Source organism: Castor canadensis, chromosome 11 (genome assembly GCF_047511655.1).
Source record: "Castor canadensis chromosome 11, mCasCan1.hap1v2, whole genome shotgun sequence".
Taxonomy (NCBI): Eukaryota; Metazoa; Chordata; class Mammalia; order Rodentia; family Castoridae; genus Castor; species Castor canadensis.
In genome coordinates, this window is record NC_133396.1 from 24,062,496 (window position 1) to 24,081,164 (window position 18,669).

Here is an 18,669-nt window from a genome sequence, read left to right on the forward strand (position 1 = left end):
GCCTCTGTTTGGGACTAAGTTGCCACCACCACCTATGCCTGCATCTTGCAACAAGCCTCCTAATGTGTCCCCTCCCTTGCTGCCCCCCTCAACCTTCCCTCTTCCCCATGGGCACCAGGGTGATTTTTTTTTTTTAGGCAGTACTAGAATCTGAACTCACGGCCTTGCACTTAGTAGGCCTACACAGATCACCAGTCACAAAGGCCTTTCTGTGGCCTACCAGCCCCAACAGGGTCTGACCTCATCTCCTACCCTCTTCCGCTCTCTAGTCACCTTAGCTCTTCCTGCAGGTCCTTGGACTTTCCTAGGAGCCCTGCCTTAGGGCCTTTTTACTTGCTGTTCTCGCTGCCTCATTCACTACTACACTTTATTGAAGACTTTGCTCAAAAGTCTCATCTTGACTTCCCATCTGTGTGTCCCTTACCCTAAAAGCACATGTCACTATTTGGCCTGACATCATACGCTTACTGCTTTCTTACTGGAACGTAAGCTCCAAGAGGGTGAGAAGTGATCACTTTCCTGATGGCCAGGACAGGCTGGGCGAGTCTCTGGAGGACTGGCTGGTCCATCTAGAACCTAATCCTTCAGATGATCCCCACCCCCCACAATAAGCACACCTGCACCTACACTCCCTGCGTGTGTCCGGGCACCAGGCTCTAGGAGGCCATTTCTCCCAGGCTATTTTATTTCTCTGTGTAGTTGTCTCTTCTGCTCTGACATGAGCATCTTTGAATTCCCAGGCGCCCAGCACAGAGTGTGGTGAGATGTGCGGTTACATCTTTCAGCTGGCACTTTTTCAAAAGATCACTAGCCAGGTCCCACCTTCCCTTCCTACCTGTGCTCCTTCATTCACTCAGCAAAGCTGAGGAGCCCCGCTCTGAGCCTGGCGCAGAGAAGGTGAACCAAGGAGCGCTACCCTGCCTGCACCGGGACACGGAAGTTTGCAAACAGAGAGCTCTTATTTCAGTGTTTGTGGGGCTTGTGGAAGCCAGGGCCTGCGCAAGCCAGACAAGGGCTCTACCAATGAGCTGCACTCCACCATTTTGTTTTTGCTTTATCATTTTTAAGGTGAGTTGCTTCATGCTTCCTGAATCTACTAAATCTTTTGCTATTTATTTATTTATTGATGGTGATACAGGGGTTTGAACTCAGGGCTTATGTGCTTGTGAGGCAGGTGCTCTACTACTTGAGCCACACCTCTACCCTGCCACCCTGCAGTCCAGTCTGGCCTCAAACTTGCCATGGTTCTTGCCTCAGTCTCTTGAGTGCTGGGATTACAAGTGTGTGATTCTACACCTGGCTAAAAAACTCTTTAAATTGCAAAAAGTGCTCTAAAAGGAACTGGTGGGATCAAGTGACAGAAAATGTCAGGGGAGACCCACTTGACGTGGTATGGTCTGGCACAAAGAGATTTGAAGGACGGGGTTGGGGGAGGTGTCATCCTGTGCAAATGGGGGAATAGGGTCCAGGTCTGGGAGAGCTGAAGCAGAAAGGTGCTTCACCTGCACCCAGGTAGCCAGAATAGGGAAACAGGCCATGGTATTGGGAGTGACTTGCCTAAGGTACCCAGGGCTGCAACACAGGGCCCCAATCCAGACCCAGGCCAGTGTGAAAGCTGAGAGCTCTATTACCCACACAGATGACAGAGGATGGGGTCGAAGGTCAGGAGAATCTATGAGCTGTGTCCAGGAGGCCCACCAGCCTCTAGCCTCCTCAGGCCTCCAGTCTCCCACCTCAGCAGGATTACTTACCCCACCTCCTCCTGGGGCACTGCGCTGTATGGAGACTGGGGCTGCCGGCTCCTTGTAACCACCATAGGACTGGGTGGGCTGCTGCTGCTGGGGCTGCTGGTAAACTGGAAGGTGTGGGGAGGAAACAGGGCTCAGAAAGTGTCTTGTCAAACAACCCCAGCCCCTCCATGAGGCACGAATTTCCACCTCCCCCCCAGCCTCACTCAATCCCTACTCTTTCATGCCTAGACATACATGTTTGCTGGTGCTGTCAATTCTACGTCAGGGGCTGTGTGCCCCATCACCTGGGGGCTGCCCTCCTGATCCTGCCCCCAGGCAGGGATGGGGCCTGAGGGTTTGGGAGATGGTCCTCCACATGTGTGCTTGTGCATGCGTGCCTGCCTGGGGCTCCTCTCCAACCTCTTTCCTAATGTCGCATTGGCCCCACCTCAGGTCCTATGTCCCCACAGGCTGACACTCACCAGGGGCACTGGTCGGGATGTGGTGAGGCTGCAGCTGCTGCTGCTCTGGGGGCCGCCGGTAGCTGCTGTCCTGGGAGTCTCGGCGTTCTGGCTCCACGCCCTCGCCCCCGCTGGGGCCCATGCGGCTCTTCTCAAACTCCTCATGGTATTTGATCTGCAGGGTGGAAGGATCTGGTGAAGGATTCCCCTTCTGTTGTCACTTAAGCTGGGCACGGTATCACATGCCTGTGGTCCCAGTTAGTGTAGAGGCAGGAGGATCACTTAAATCCAGAAGTTCAAGGCCAATCTGGGCAACACAGTAAGACCCCAGTTTTGGGGGGGAAATCCCAGAATGGGACAGATTCCTGGAGGAGGGCTCCAAGCAGACAGAGCACCAGCTGTGTGCATTTTGGACAAGCAACTTAATTTTGACAAGCCTCAGCCTCTACCTCTAAAAATGGGACATCGGTATCTACCTCTGGATGCAATGAGATGACAGCTGTCAAAGAACTGTGTAAATGAAGGCATCAGACAAATGTGAGTTTCAGCCCAGTGCCGGTGTCTCACGCCTACTACTAGCTACTCAGGAGACAGAGATCAGGAGGATCTTAGTTTGAAGCCAGCCCTGGACAAATAGTTTTTGAGACCCTACCTTGAAAATACCCATCACAAAAACAGGCTAGTGGAGCGGCTCAAGGTGAAGGCCTTGAGTTTAAGCCCTAGTGCCAAATGTGAGTTGTCATTTGTATGTACCTCTGGTAGGACTAGGTCTTCCCTGCTTCCAACCTGATCGACAGGAACAATAGCAACTCCTGTTTATTGAGCCCTTAATATGTTCCAAATGTTGTGCTGGGTGTTTTAAGTCACAGTCTGCCCATTTTATCAGGGCAGCACCTGACAGAATGAGTCTGCCAAAAGACTGGCTGAATACTCCTGTTGGTGACATACATTTCAGCATAATCTTCCCAAATACGTAATGTTTTATAAATCTCACAGAAGTATCACTTTACAAATGCGGAATGCATATTGTAAAACACACACGAATGACAAAAGTATGAGATGTAGAAGCAGCCAACACAGGCATTCTAGAGCTTTCTTCTTGCATCCTCATGGGGACCCCCCCTATCCCTTTCACAAAAGAAACTAGCAGGAGAACAAACAGTAAAGATTCTAAGGCCCAGGGACTGAGTGTTCTGTGGCTTCTGGGCTGGCCAAGGGACAGGGAGGAAGTAGAGCAGAGTGACTTGGAAAGCAGGACAGCCAGAGAAATTGGTCTTATCTCAGAGGTCCTAACCTAGAGGTCCTATCCCAGGGGATGGGGGGAGGGGGGACCTGCCAGGTGGTGCCTCTCACTTCCTGTTCACCAGGATCCTGCTTTGCCTTTTCCTGATCATGGAAAATGGTGGGGGGTGAGGGGTAGGGAAAGGAGCAGGGCAAAGCCTGCTGTTTCCTAAAGTAGTAGGGAGGAACTGGGGACTCTGTGACCTGGAAGCCCTGGCCAAGGCCTGGCCCATGCTGTCATGGCCTGGTGCAGCCTCCTTGGCCATCAACCCCCCCATGCTTTCTCTGCTGTCTTCTCTTGCCGTTAGCATTTGCTGTACACAGTGCGCAAGAGTTAACACTTGGCTCAAGCAGGGCAGGGAGCTGTGGCCAACTGGGAACACCTGTGTCGCTTCTAAGGCTAAATAATGGGTCTTTACTGCAGACTGGGCTGGGCTGGGCTGGGCTGGGCTGGGGGGCAGGCAGGGCAGCCTGGATGGTGTATGGGAGAAGTCTGGTCTGAAGGCAGACAGCAGCTCTCTTAGGGGTTTGGGTACTAACTAGCCAGCCCTATTCTCCCTGTCCCTTCTTTTTGTGACCAATCAGGGACCCATACTCATATGGCAAAAGAGGCCAAGCCTATTCCTTTCAAAGAGAATGAAAGCCCATTGGACCCCCAACTCCCACTCACAAGGGGTGTGAACGGCCAAAGACCCTCATTCCTTGTGACCCCTGCCCCCTGGTGGTGGGGAGGGAAACCGCTCCTGACCTGAAGCCTCCAGGCTCACCAGGCCTTTCTGATTTTTGTCCCAAAAGTCCTGGGAGTGGGAAAAGCAGTTTCCCTTGTTTACTTTCCCGTAATGAAAAAAGCCCTGACCCAAGAACCAGTGACCAGTGAGGAAAGTGCAGAAGTGGAGGGACAAACATCTAGGCTGGGCCCTGGAGGTGCCAGCAGGTGGCCTTCCAGCTGTCCTCAGCACTGGGGGTCCAGCTACCCTGGGCCACACCAAGGGCTCTGCCCAGCCAAGAAACAAAGACCCGCCTCTGTCCTTCATCGCTGTCCTGTAGGCTCACTACTTCATCACGCCTCAACCCTTTCTTTACTCTTGGGACTTTTTTTGAGTCCCTTTCCCCTCTGGGCCTCAGTTTCCTCAGCTGTAAATGAGGCCATGGTGCTATCTGCTCCCAGGTGATCCTGAGGATCCTCTACCCACTCCGAAAGCAAGTGTGGACACTTGTGTATTTCCACAAATGGCTAATAAAATCCATTCCTTAAAAAACCACTACCCACGGATAAATGTGTATAAAAATAGGGCCCAAAGATCCAGGCAGCCAACACAGTGGTGGCCTGAACACAAGACAGCCTCCCCTGCTACTAAAATATTAACAAGCTTCACATCTGCACAGTTCTGCATCCTGAGGTCACAAAAGCTCTTCACATATAACCTCCCAACTGACAATGGTCACCCTAAAAAAATAAGTTGGAGCTGGGGGCTGGTAGCTCATCTCTGTAATCCTAGCTACTCAGGAAGTAGAGATCAGGAGGATCATGGTTCAAAGCTAGTCTGGGCAAATAGTTCGTGAGACCCTATCTTGAAAAATTCCAATACATAACAGGGCTGGTGGAGTGGCTCAAATGGTAAAGTGCCTGCCTAGAAAGTGGGAGACCCTGAGTTCTAAACCCCAGTACCTCAAAAAAAAAAAGAAAAAGAAAGAAGTTAATCATGTACACTTTGGTTCTCATTTTACAGAGGAGGAAAAAGTGCTAAGGGAAGCTGGAGACACAGGTCAAAGGCCTGAGGACAGGCATGGAACAAGGCGACCATATGCCCACGTGCCCCTAGTCCCAGTTTCCATCTGCGGGTTGACACCTCCACTTCGTTCCCCTCCTTACCCAGCAAATGAGGAAACTGATACTGCTTTGCTGGCCCACCTAATGGTTTGTTAAGCAAATAGACAAAGAAGCATTCTCCAGAATCCAAGGGCCTGGCTGATCACTGCTCCCAGCTCAGCCAAGTTCTGATTGTGTAAGAGCTCTGAATGAGAGTCACCAAAGTGGAGGCATTGACAGCATCCCAGAGTGTGAACTACCCTGGGATCCATGGAAGGTCACACATGTTCCAACTGTGCCATGAGGTCCAAGTACACCTGGGTTCAGGGCCCTGGGCCCAAGGACCCGCCCCACTCTGCCAGGCTCCTACTAGCCAGGACGCCAGGATGACTAGGTAGGGTCCCCTCCAAAACTCTGCTGGCTGAGGTTCCGATTTCTGTAGCACCTGCTTCCTGATTGTGGTGGAAAACAAAAGCCTGACTCCCACATAATTCTACATCAGGACTCAAGAGGGAGTGTCAGGCTTTGAATAGAATAACCAACTCATTGGCCTGGGCCTTTTTTTTTTTTTTTTTCCCTAAACATTTGTTGAGATCCTATTTTGGCCCTTATATGGATTACTCCTTTTCTTTCCTCAGCCAGCCCAAGAATCACGTATTATTCTCATTCTCATTTTCCAGATGGGGAAACCAAGGCTGGAGAAGTGGGTAAGTAGTGGGTTAAGTCAGAATCCAGTTCTAACCTCAGGACCTTAGTTCTTGACCACCATGCAATACTGTTCCAATTAGACTCACAATACTTTATAAAACTTGTTCTATGGTGGCACAGGCTTGTAACCCCAGTACTAGGGAGGCTGAGGCAGGATGATGGAGAGTTTGAGGCCAGTCTTGGCTACACAGAGACCTTATCTTAAAAACAAAAACAAACGCAAACTATAAAGTATGTTTCACTGGGCACCAGTGGCTCACACCTATAATCCTAGCTACTTGAGAGGCTGAGATCAGGAGGACTACAGCCCAGGAAAATAGTTCTCGAGACCCTAGCTCCAGAGTAACCAAAACAAAACGGATTGGAGATGTGGCTCAAGTGGTACACCACTTTGTTTGCAAGTGTGAGCCTGAGTTCAAACTCCAGCCCCACCCAATAAAAAGAAAGAAAAGTACATAGCTTTCAAAATCAAACCAGAGAATTATCCAACAAGCCTACCTCCCACCCATTTGACTTCTGGGGATGACACTGTTCAACTATTTACTACTGATCAGGCACAGACTCTGAAGACTAAAGCTAACTTTCAGAACAGAAAATGGGAATTACTTCTGACTGACAGAAAGACAAAGGATTTCTCTCTGTAGCACACATATCTTCAAAGTTTATGATTTTATTGTCCCATAGGACATCAGGCAGTACAGCCAGCAACACTGAGTCCACCTCTTAAGCATTCACCTCTGCCTCTCTATTGGCCAGTCAAGTCTCTAGCTAGTTATAAATACAAGGTAGGAGCTTGTTATAGGAAAGCCATGGTTCTAACACTCTTAAAACTATTTTGACCAGGGTACAGGAACACAACGTTATTCCTTTATTTACTTATTTAGTAGTGCTGGGGAATCAAACCCAAGGCCTTATGCATGCTAAGCAAGTACTCCACCACTGAGCTACACCCCCAGCCCCATTCTATTTCTGGATTTGCATGGTGAAAAAACAAGTATTTACTGTGTGTTATATTTCACAAAAGAAAAAGTTAAAAGACATGAAATACAAAACTGTATACAGAGAAGCAATGCCTTAGTGAACATGTAAGCTCTTCCAAGGCGAGCTCAGGGAGGACCGAAACCTCCCGTGGAGCAGAAGAGCAAAAGCTCGCTTGATCTTGATTTTCAGTACGAATACAGACCATGAAAGCGGGGCCTCATGATCCTTCTAAAGAAAAAATAAAATAAAATAACATGCAAGCTTTTGTAAAAACAGAGGCTCTCACAAAGGAGCTCCAGTAAGTGAAGTTTCTTACCCATTAACGCTCTTAGGAGCTGGGCATAGTGGAGCACATCTGTAATTCCTGCTATGTGGGAGGTGGAGGTAGGAGGATGGAGGTCCAAAGCTGGCCCAGGGAAAAGCAAGAGACCTTATCTGCAAAATAACTAAAGCAGAGTTGGAAGCGGGGCATAATTCAAGCAGTAGAGTATCTGCCTAACAAGCACAAAGGCCTGAGTTCAAACTCTGATGACACCAAAATATAAAAAACATTAAAAAAAAACAAAACAAGGGGGGAGGTGGTGGCTGGCAGAGTGACTCAAAAGGTAGAGCGCCTGCCTAGAAAGCATGAAGTCCTGAGTTCAAACCCCAGTACCAACCCCCACACCCACCATGAGCCCTTAGAGCTCATGACCCAAGGTCAGGATTCCAAACATACAGCCTGCATCCTTCCCTACCCCGCCCCCCGCCCGCACCCACCCAGGTGCACAGGGTTGGGCCTCTCAACCCTTCAGATGTCTTTAATGATGACACAATCACCACAGATGTATAACTAAGTTCCCTTCCCAAAACTTCCTATATGTTCTTAGTATTAGACAATGGCCGATTTCAGCCAAAAATGATGTCCCTTCATATTTTCTCTCTCCCATCTCCCTCTCCCTCTGGATGGTGGGGGTCACATTCATGACTTTGTGCGTGCTAAGCATGAGTTCCACCACTGATCTGCACTCCCAACTCCTCTACGTCACCCTTCTTCAGTCACAGTGTAGAAAGCAGACATATATCCATTTAAATTACATTGTTAACAACTTATCACAGGGAACACCTTACTTTTACAGATGAGGAAACTGAGGCTCAGGGCTGCCCACCCAGTTGTGGAATGACAGGAGCTAGGATGCCAGCCTTTGTGTCTCTTCCCACCTTGCCACCTTTGCCTCCTGGTTAGGACTGAGGACAGACTGCACATGGCTAGAGCAAACACCCGCTGAGGAGGCCAGACACTTGTTTGTCAAATGCTCAGCTGGTAAAATGTCTGCAGCTTATTCCTCCAGGGCAGCAAATATCTCTACCACAAACAACACCCAGTCATTGGGTACTAATCTGGGAAGAGACAAGCCACATACAGGAACGCTATTTTGGAAACAAAACACAAGGTCTGGCTCTGAACATCATCTTTCCAAAGCTCTTACAACTTAGCCACTGTTCTGAGTGTGGCTTAAAGTTTCCCTGGGGTTCTGGGCCATGGCCAGGTCTGGTGTCCTGATTTAGAAGTTGGTGAGGTCTTTTTGGAGTTGAAGAGATAGCTCTCAAACTTCAGTGAGCACCGCAGGAACCCAGGGGATGTGACAATGCTGGTTCCAAGGCCCCGCTCCACCCATGCTAATTCAGGTGCAGGGGAGGGGAAGAGCTTAGTTCCATTTGCTCTCAATGTCCCGGCCACTGGTTATTCTGACAGAGCTGTTTCATTTGTTTTGAGGCCCAGGTTTGCCACAGATAGACTTTTAACTGCATTCATTATAACCAAAGAGAGTCTTCCAGCTTTGTGGTCACACTTCACAGGTTCCAGGCTCAGCTGCAAAAGCAGCCACCAGATCAGGTTCGGCTCAAAGCTGAAGACCATCAGTTAACTGCAGCCCTGTGGCTGCTGATAAGATGGTTATCTCCCTAGTGTGACAGCCCTGGCCACAGAGAGTTTTTGTTACTAGGACTTCTCAGACTAAATTAACACCTCTGATAATGGGGGCTAGGGCATCGGGTGAAATAGGCTGGGAACAGAGTATTCTCGAAGCCTTCTAGAAAGGGAGGCAACTGGGCTTGCTTGTCTCCCCTCCTCCAAAACTCACAGGGAAAAGCAACGGTAGTGCACAAGAAGGCAAAGACAAGAAGAGTCATCACACTGCAAAGCCACAAGGTTCCAGCTTCGTGAGCCCCTCCAGGTTTTCCTGTCACCCAAGGCCATCCCCTCACCCCCATCCCTGTGACCTCAGGCCCTATGACCTCAGGCCACCAATTTCAAACTGTAGGCTCACAACTTAGTTACCAAACCCAGTCAGTTCATAAGTAGTACTCAGTACTCAGCAGCTTTGCGAAATAAGAGAACAGAAAAGATCTGAATGAGGTCTCCAGTAGAAAATACTCACTTGTGAAAATTTTTTTCTTTGTGAAGCTGGGGATGGAACCCAGGGCCTCAAACATTCTAGGCAAAGACTCTACCACTGATTTACACCCCTAGCCCTGTTCATGAAAGTTTTGTTTTCTCTATAAATAAACGCATGCCTATTTGGTGGGTCCCAATGTAAAATGTCTTTTTGTTTGTTTTTTGAGATAATCTCCCTATGTAACACAGGCTGTGAAATCATGATCCTCCTGCCTCAGTCTCCTCAGTTCTAGGATTAAAGGCATGCATCATTATGCCCAGCAAATATGTATATATGTGTGGGTTGGTTTTTTTTTAGTACCGTAGCCCCAACGTGTTTCTTACTAGAGGCAGAATTCAGAGTTTGAAAGCCACTCTTGGGTGCAGTTGGTTCTGCTGGCTGCTCTGCCATTCTGAAATTCACGTGATCTCCCATTGTGGTCCACTCTAGGCATGGCCCAGTCAATTTCTAGAAGGAGCATCCAGCCAAGAAAGCCAGGTGGAGGGATGAGAAGGGATGTAGAGCTTACAGTGACAGTGACCAGGGCAACTCATCAGCCCCTTCCATTTACGGACATGATCATACTGCTTTGCTCAGTCCTTCATTTGCAGGACGCCCTGGCCATGGCTGGCTGAGAATGTCCTGCAGCTCTGAGCACAGGCTCCTGCCTGTGTTCTGAGGTTATGGCTTACAGCAACACCCTACACATGTCCCCCAAATAAAGCCCCCAACAAGTCCAGAGCCACACGGGCTGCGGGTCTGTGGTTCTCTGCCAAGAAGGAAATTGACACCTGTTCTCTGGCCCCAGCTGCTGTGGAGGCCATAATGTGGAGACTGTAGCTCCTTGGCCCACTCTCGATAACCACCCGTGTCACCAGGGCTGAATGGGCAATGCTGACCAGCCCAGACCCAAAGGGGGTGGACCAGGGGTGCGGGGCCAGTGCTTGAAGCCAGCTAGGGTTTTCACACAGGAAGGAAGAGCAGCTGAGGTGGGAGGCAGGCGAGGGAGGGAGGAAGTGGCTGCATTACCAGCACCCAGAGGCAGGCAGGAGGCAGCTCTCCCTGCCCAGCCCCCAGTTTTGACCTTTGTGCTAAAATGAAGCATACAGTCTACACCCTGACACCCGCCAAACCTGGAAACAAGAAAGCCAGTTTCAGACAGTGTGCGGTGACTTAGCACACAGTCCCTGCCCTGCCCACCCCATAGAAGGGCAGCCCCTTCAAGGTGGAGGTGTTGTGTGGGCTGAGTGTGGCAAAGAGGGAGCACAGAGAGAAGGTATCTGGGAACCCCAACTCTTCCCTTCCCTCTGCTCAAGCGGCTGTCAGCCAAGCCCTGTTGAGAGGGAGATAGAGGACAGTGTGGCCACCACAGCAGGGGGCAGGCACTCACGTTGCTGATTTGGTCCTGGGTCTTCTTGATTCTCTGCAGTTCGGGTGTGTCTGCCACCACGCTGAAGCCTTTGCCCTTGTTCTTCTCAAACTCCTCCTTGTAGCGCACCTGGGGGCCAAGAGGGAGGAAGAGAGACTGGGGTCAGCAGATGAAGACACAGGAGCCAGGAGAAAGTTCCTGGCCAGAAATTTCCAACTCAAAGCAGAGGCTTTGGTCAAAAAGTGTTGGAGCAGCCAGGAGCCAGGGGCTCATATCTGTAATGCTAGCTACTCAGGAGGCCAAAATCAGGAGAATTGCAGTTCGAAGCCAGCTCCAACAAATAATCTGTGAAACCCTATCTTGAAAAAACCTTCATACAAAAAAAAGGGCTGATGGAGTGGCTCAAGGTGTGCGTCCTGAGTTCAAGCTCCAATACCACAAAAATTAAAAGAACTGTTAGAGCAATAATAACCCACTAACATTTATCAGTGTGTTCTGAGGGACAGGCACAGCATCAAGCGCCTACGTAAAACATTTCATAAGTCTACACATAGACACACACAGTACGCCCCATTTTCTTTTTTTTTTTTTCCATTTTTCTTTTATTATTCATATGTGCATACAAGGCTTGGTTCATTTCTCCCCCCTGCCCCCACCCCCTCCCTTACCACCCACTCCGCCCTCTCCCTCTCCCCCCCCTCAATACCCAGCAGAAACTATTTTGCCCTTATTTCTAATTTTGTTGTAGAGAGAGTATAAGCAATAATAGGAAGGAACAAGGGTTTTTGCTGGTTGAGATAAGGATAGCTATACAGGGCATTGACTCACATTGATTTCCTGTGCGTGGGTGTTACCTTCTAGGTTAATTCTTTTTGATCTCACCTTTTCTCTAGTACCTGTTCCCCTTTTCCTATTGGCCTCAGTTGCTTTAAGGTATCTCCCATTTTCTAGATAAAGAAACTGAGCCGCCCAGAGGCATTATCTCCTGCTTTAGGTCACATAACTTAGCAGCAAATGTCCAGAGCCACCAATATACAAGTGTTCGCCTGCTTGACTCCTGACCCTTCTAAAACTATAGGAAGAAGGTTCTTGCCAGCGCTGCAAGGTCTGCCCAGCCAAGATGTGGTCCTACCAAGAGCCTGGGGGGAGTTTTTAAGTGACCAGCTGAGTGAAAGCTGTGCCAAAGAACAAAGTTGGTGCCCAGAAAGGAGGATGGTGAGCCAGCAACAGGAAAGGCTCCATCAATGAGCCTTTGACAGGCTTCAGCGGCTCCCTGGAGCCTGCCAGGCTGGCTTCTCAGGCCACTGCCACAAGAAGGAAATTACTACAGGATGACAGCATTTCAGAACAGGGGGTCTAAGCTCTGGGCTTCCTCAACCACCCCACTACTGCCCTTCTCTTCTAAGAATTCGAAAACTCAAGTACTAGAAGGACTCAAGTCAGACATCAGAAAGGACTTCCCTGACACTAAAGGAATCAAGATTATGAGGAACAGTTTGTCCTCCCCTGGGGATTTGGAAGAACAAAACAGAGGCTGGGAAATACTCATGGGACAGGGAACTGTTCTGGACTCAGATCACTGTCCACCTCAGCAGCCATCTGTTCCAGGCCTCGCCAGCTGCCTGGATTTCCTCCACAGGGGCTTCTGGGGTCAGTCCAGGACATGACGACCAGGATTTTGGGAGTTTCCAGAATAACAAGCCTAGAGTCATCCCCACAGCACTGAGCTGTAGGCACCCCAAGGACCTACAACACAGAGCCACACAAGTCAGGTCATACCCCAAGGGGCAGGGATCCTTGTGTGGGCTTCTTCCTCCTTTGTTCTGAGGCAGATTAAAAAGAAAGGCCTTGGGGCTGGTGGAATGACTAGTTGTAGAGTACCAGCCTAGCAAGCGTGAGGCCCTGAGTTCAAATCCTAGTACAAAAAAAAAAAAAGGGCTAGGGCAAGGAATATAGCTCAGTCCAGATGTCAAGCCCCAGCACCACACAATGCACACATACACGCACACATAAAAGGCTTAAACTGGGGCTTGGTGGTGCACGTCTGTTTGTAATTTCAGCACTCACTCAAAAGTCTGAGGAAGGAGAATGTCAAGTTCTAGGCCAGACTGTGCAAGAGAGTGAGACCCTGTCGAGAGAGAGAGAGAGAGAGAGAGAGAGAGAGAGAGATAGAAAGAGAGAAGAAAGGCCTAGGTGCTAGGGGAGGGACCTTAGTTCTCAGTGCAGGGGTCATGGCCTCCCAGGCCACCCTGAGGACCCAGAACCTACCCAACATCTATCTATCTGATCTTCTAGGAAGGCTGGGCCAACACACAACTCTCAGTAGAGGAGCCTTTCAGGAAGGGAACATCAGAGAAGGTAAGGCTCACAGACAAAAAAAGAAAAAAAAAGGTGAATCCAGATGCAGAAGCCCTGAATCTAAGGCCTTTAGCCTCGGTTTTCTTATCTATAAAAAGAGACACCACAGGGATCTGTTCAAACATGGGGAGCAGGGGAAGCCAGGCAAAATAGTGCATGCCTGTAATCCCAGAATCAACAGGCTGAGGCAGGAAGATCATGAGTTCAAGACCAGGTTGGGCTACATAGTGAGACCTCTCTCCAAAAGAGGAGGGGTTGGGGGGAGATGAGATCTTCCCGCCATTAAATGTGGGTACAGAGCCAGACAGAGCTGGGACTAACAGGCTCCGTACCTTACTTGCAGAGTGATCTTGGGCTACTGATTCAACCTCCTGAGCCTCAGTTTCTACACCTGCAAAGTGGGGATCAATGATGCAGACAGTAGCTGTGAAGCAGAGGAGGCTATGGCACACACTGGTGAGGGCAACTGCGAAAGTGCTTTGTCAACATTAATGTGTTGAACCAATGCCAGCCCCATGCCCTTCTGTTTCCTGGCTTTACAAGGGTCAGGTCCCTATTCCAGGGGAATAATCGCCATGGAGACATTACAATGACATCAGCAGGTCCCCAGGCTCAGGAACTGCCTCCCCCTCCCTGCTGGGGCAGAATAATTCATTTCATCCTGGGGGCGGGAGGGAAGGGAACAGGAAGACCTGGGCTCTGTCCACTTTACTGTATGCCCCTAAACAAGCCAGCCCGTCTTGAGGTTCCCCAAAGGGAACCTGGCCAGCTGATCTCGCAAGCTCTCCTTCCCAGACTCTGGAGTCTGAGGCCTGTATCTAAGCACCTGTAGGACCAACTGGAGAACAGAGGTGGGGAAGATTCTGGGGGGTGAGGGAGAGAGGCAGCTTTTAGCTCTGGAAGGGGTGGTAGAGGTCAAAGGTGGAACCAGGAATGTGAGGAGTAGCCCAGAGCCCCTCTATCAGGCTCCCTCCTTGTAGTGCTTGCCCTTATCTAGGAGGGATCACAAGGATGTTATGGGGTTACTGTGGAAGACCAGCCTGAGGTCACTCATCCAGGTGTCAGCTTTGCCAGAATACAACTCCAGCACTTAGGCCAGATGACTCCATCCCTGGTTTGCCAGGGCCTCCCACCCTGGAAATTCCAAATTCCTGACACCACTACCAGCCATGAAACTCTACTTTTTGGATGCAGATTCTTTGTTACTCTCTCTGGGTCTGTCTTGCTCATCACTTATTCCAGCAAACAGTAGGTACAAATCAGAGGTGTTGGCTGAATATAAATTAAATGTAGACACATCATCTACAAACAAACAAAGCAGCGTAATCTGGTTTTTGTTTGTTTTTTGTGGTGTTGGGGTTTGAACTCAGGGCCTACATCCTGAGTCATCAAAAAAAGGGCTGGTGGAGTGGCCTGGGGGGCCATGTCACCTGCACTGAAGTTCTGATTAGGTGAGAACTAAGGTGCCTCCCTAGCATCTAGGCCTTTCTTCTCTCTCTCTCTCTCTCTCTCTCTCTGTCTCTCTAAGTGCTTATAGAGTGTCAGGCTTTTTTTAACTGGCTTGTCCAAGGTCACACAAGTAGGAAGTGGTGCAGACCTGGGATTCTAGGCTACTGGTTCTGGTAAGAATGACATTCTTCTCAGTGTGCTGCCTGCTGTGCTGGTCACAAGATCCAAGACAGCAGTGGGGACACTGCCCTAGGGTTCAGCAGGGTCAGAAGGCTCTCACCGAACACTCCCCTGGGCACCATAAAGATGACAAGGAAAGGAAAAAATGAGCGCCACTCCCACATCTGCCGGGGAGAGAGAAGCAGCTCAGCCCTACATCAAGCTTCCACTCAGCCCTCGGCAGCAAGGGGTGGAGGGGCAAGACAAAACTAGGGGTAGGGCCACTGTCAGCTCCGCAAGCTACTCAGAAGGTCATTTCTGGACAGCTCCGTGGTTACCTCCCAGCAGGCTAGCTGCAGGTATCCTAGACGCCCAAAGTACCACTTTAGGGACCAAGATAGAGACAGGAAAACAAAGTTGAAATAGCACAGGCAGCTTCCCGGAGACACATGACGTAGGCCCAGGACAGGGCCCTGGGGCCCTGGAAAGACACCCGCTGACATCCTGTTGGGGTGGGGCCAGACAGGCTCCCACTTCCCTTCCCGACAGCCACAGGCAGCTTTAGCCAACCTTGCCCCCACGAGAGTGAGGGCGGCCACAGGAACAAACCTGTCACCACCCCCAGCCAAGCAGGCTCAGCCCTTCCCAGCCTCAGAGCAACAGCCCCAACCACCAGCTTCCACACAAATGGGCTCCTGTCCCCATTTCACTGCTTGGAAAGAAAAAAAAAAAAAAACTTTGAGAGGAAAAAAAAGCCTCAGACCACACAGCTGGTGGGAGGTGGGAGGAAGACAGAGCTACAAAGAGGACAGGGCCCTTTCCTCTCCACCCCACCTACCACCCCAGCCCCCAGGACCCAGGTCCGGGGATCAGAGCCGTGCTTCAGTGCAAAGCCCTACCTACCTCTTTGCCTCACATCCTGAAACACATCAGAGAGCAGGCTGTTTGCTCTGCCTGTCTCCCTCCCATCTACCTGCCTTGTCAGAACCACCAGGGGTTAAAATGCACATTCTTGGGCCCCACCCAAGGTGGGGTTTACGAATCTACATTGTAATAATACCCCAATACTTCCTGGTGACTGGAACCTCCTGCAGACTGGTGAGGGTTGGTGAGTGGGCAGTCGGCCCTGCCAGAACTGTTATGAGCAGAGCACTCTGGGACCAGATCAGCTGAGCTCAAAATCTGCTTGTCACTGGGCTCTGGCCAAGTGGCATGGCCTCTCCAAATCTCAGTGTCCCCAGTCTTACAATGGGGATAAGAGTCCCTCCAAAAGCAGGTGGCTGTAAAGATTAAGTGCTTGGACATGCGGTACATGTACAGCTTGTCCCTCAGTAAGAATCTAACAAAGTGACAGCCGTTCTGATTTCTCCAACCTTCCAGGAGCTCAGGAAGTAAGCTTGTCAGGCCCCTGGAGCAGAGGGCACAGGTGAGGTACAGGAGCCTTCAAGTCCTGGAAGGAGCAAAGCTGCCCAGTCAACAGCAAGCCCCTCCTGCCCGTCTCACCTGGGCAGGTGCAGGGCAGGGTGCCTCATCCTACAGACCCCGCCCTTCAGGGATCGGCTTCCAGGGGCAAAAAGAGCTGCAGCCAGCTTTTGTAGGACTGACAATGCCTGACCGAAGTGAGTGGTTTGAATTTCTCCTCCTGAGAGCAGGAGGTGGGAGAGAGTGTGGCCTCCTGTGTGCACACCTCACACACCTCTCGGCCTCTGGATCTGCGCCTATGCCAGGCCCAGGCCTCCTCCAAACACCACTGCCTCTAGGCCCCACTGACCCCCCTCCACCTCTGGTCCCAGTGGCCATCCACAGGATGGGAGGTACAGGCAGACCCTGGAGTCTGAACTTGGCAAGGGTCTGGCCTAAGCAGAACTGGCTGTCGGCTCCCTCTCCCTTTCAGATGAACCACATGTCCTCCTCAGCTGACAGAGGAACAAACCAGCTGTCCCATGTGCTGGCCTGAGCCAGCACAAAGTCAAGGCCATCATACTTGAGAGCAAAAAGACCAGAGCCCAAATTCTGGGACCCCATGAACTGCGTGTGTCAACAGGTAAAGCCCTGTGCCTCTCTCACTCTCAAGTCCCAACCTGTGTCATTCAGGGAGAACAGGTTCCCCACAGGCCCCCCTGGACTCAGTCAAGGATGAGAGACATGAAGTACCTTAAAGCACTTGCTAAGCTGCAGTACAAGGGGCCATGGTGTTTATGCAGGGGGAGACTGTCCTGAGGGAGCAGATGTCTCAACGTTGTACCAACCTGCACTGTAAGCCGCCAGCATCTATTTGCTCTTCTGCACAGTGGGCTGGCCTCCAACTGCACAGGACTGCTGTGAGGATCAAAGGAGCTAATTCACTTGGAGCACTGAGCATGCAGGACTTTAGGCTGATATTGTTATTACCCGCATGAGCTCGATTGCCTCATCTATACAATGGGAAAGCAGCACCCTTGTCACGGGGCTGCAGGGAGGATTACCTGAGAAAGCAGGCCAGGAGAGTGGCTAGACCTAGGGAAGTCACATCAAGATCTGGCAGCAGGAGCCCCACGTTGGAAACCCCCAGAATGATCCCGCTGTGGCCCAGGTAGACCCTCCCTGAACACATTTCCCACTTTGTAAATCCCTGTACATATATTGTCTCATTTAATCCTTTAATCCTTGTGATGTCCCGCCCTTCCCTCTCACCCCTATAGCAAGCAGGCTAGGCTTGTCCCAGGCAGGGTTAGTTGTTCAGGCCTCTGAAAAACTCCAGGCTCCAGACCCTTTGCTTATTGCTGTGCCCCATAAGCCAGGGACCAGTCTTGAAGACAGAGGAGGCAGACAACTTCATACCTGCCCTCCAAAGGGTGGAGGTTTGGTGACATGACTACAAAGGGCAGACTACATAACTCAAACCGGCAAGAGCCTGACAGGCGAGTTCCAAGTCTGCCCCAAACCCCTCCTCCATGGTGTGTGTGAAAGGAGGGGAGACCAGGGCACAGCTTTCTGGAGGAGGTGGGCTCTAGAGGTCCCAAAACAGACTCAAAACAGACTCCCACACCTCTCCTACCCACTTCAGGTAAGAAGGAGTCATGTTCTCCTCCACACCCTTGCCAAAGGCAGGAAGTGTGAAGTAACTGAGGCAGGGTGGGGGCAGGGAGGCAGGCATTAGGATTTCAGAGTTGGCCTTGCTGAGTAACCTCAGGGGAAGGAGTGCTTGCCAAATCTGGGTTTCGACAGCCCTCCTTCCCCACCACTGCAGGGCAGCCAGCCCCTCACCTGACTCTGGAGTTCACTCTGTTGCTTGAGGCGGAGGTTTTCCGGAGTGTCAGCCACCATGGTGAAGGACTGCTTGGGGTAGTGTCTGCAAAACAGAAAAAACACAGTGGGCGTCCCTCTGAGGTAGGATCAGGAACCTCTGGGCATCTCACAGAGTGGCAATTTCCTCTTATCCCTGGGCAGCCCGATCCCCAGCAGCAGGACCACAGAGGCAGTGGGTGTCCACTACCAATCCTGAAAAGTGGCTTCAATACTGGCAGGAGACAAGCAGGGTGGCTGAGTGGGGAAGACAGAGCAGGCCTAAGTGGCTGCTGGCCAGAAAGAACTGTCCTGAGCCACAAGGAAACCACTGGGACACTCTCCGAGGGTTTCAGTTCACCTTTGAGGATAATCTATACCTTGGAGTCTTCCACAAAGGATCAAGGACACTGAGCCACCCAGGAGGGCCTCATCAGATTGAGAAGATGGGCATGGGGTCAGAACTGAGGCTGAAATGGAGACCAATGGAAAGAGGGATGTGGGACAGAAGGGAAAAGCGACACACATATCCAAGGGGCTTCCTGTAGACAGTGGTGAGAGAGAGAAAGCAGATGTACACAGTAATAGTTCAAAGGGCTAACAAAAAACCAAGTATGGTGGTGCATGTCTATAATCCCAGTGCTTGGGAGGCTGAGTCAGGAAGATAGTGAGTTCAAGGCCA

The 18,669-nt window shown here is 50.7% G+C and overlaps 1 protein-coding gene across 1 annotated transcript in view; it reads right to left on the bottom strand.

Moving 5' to 3' along the window:
- The window catches only part of Lasp1 (LIM and SH3 protein 1), a 38,247-nt gene that overhangs the window by 4,009 nt on the left and 15,569 nt on the right, over positions 1-18,669 (bottom strand). The window contains exons 3-6 of the mRNA XM_020172258.2: positions 17,970-18,054; positions 10,779-10,886; positions 2,213-2,366; positions 1,752-1,855 (exon numbers count right to left, since the gene is read on the bottom strand). Of these exons, the coding sequence (XP_020027847.1) occupies positions 1,752-1,855; positions 2,213-2,366; positions 10,779-10,886; positions 17,970-18,054 (451 nt within the window). The remainder of the gene's footprint in view (positions 1-1,751; positions 1,856-2,212; positions 2,367-10,778; positions 10,887-17,969; positions 18,055-18,669) is intronic.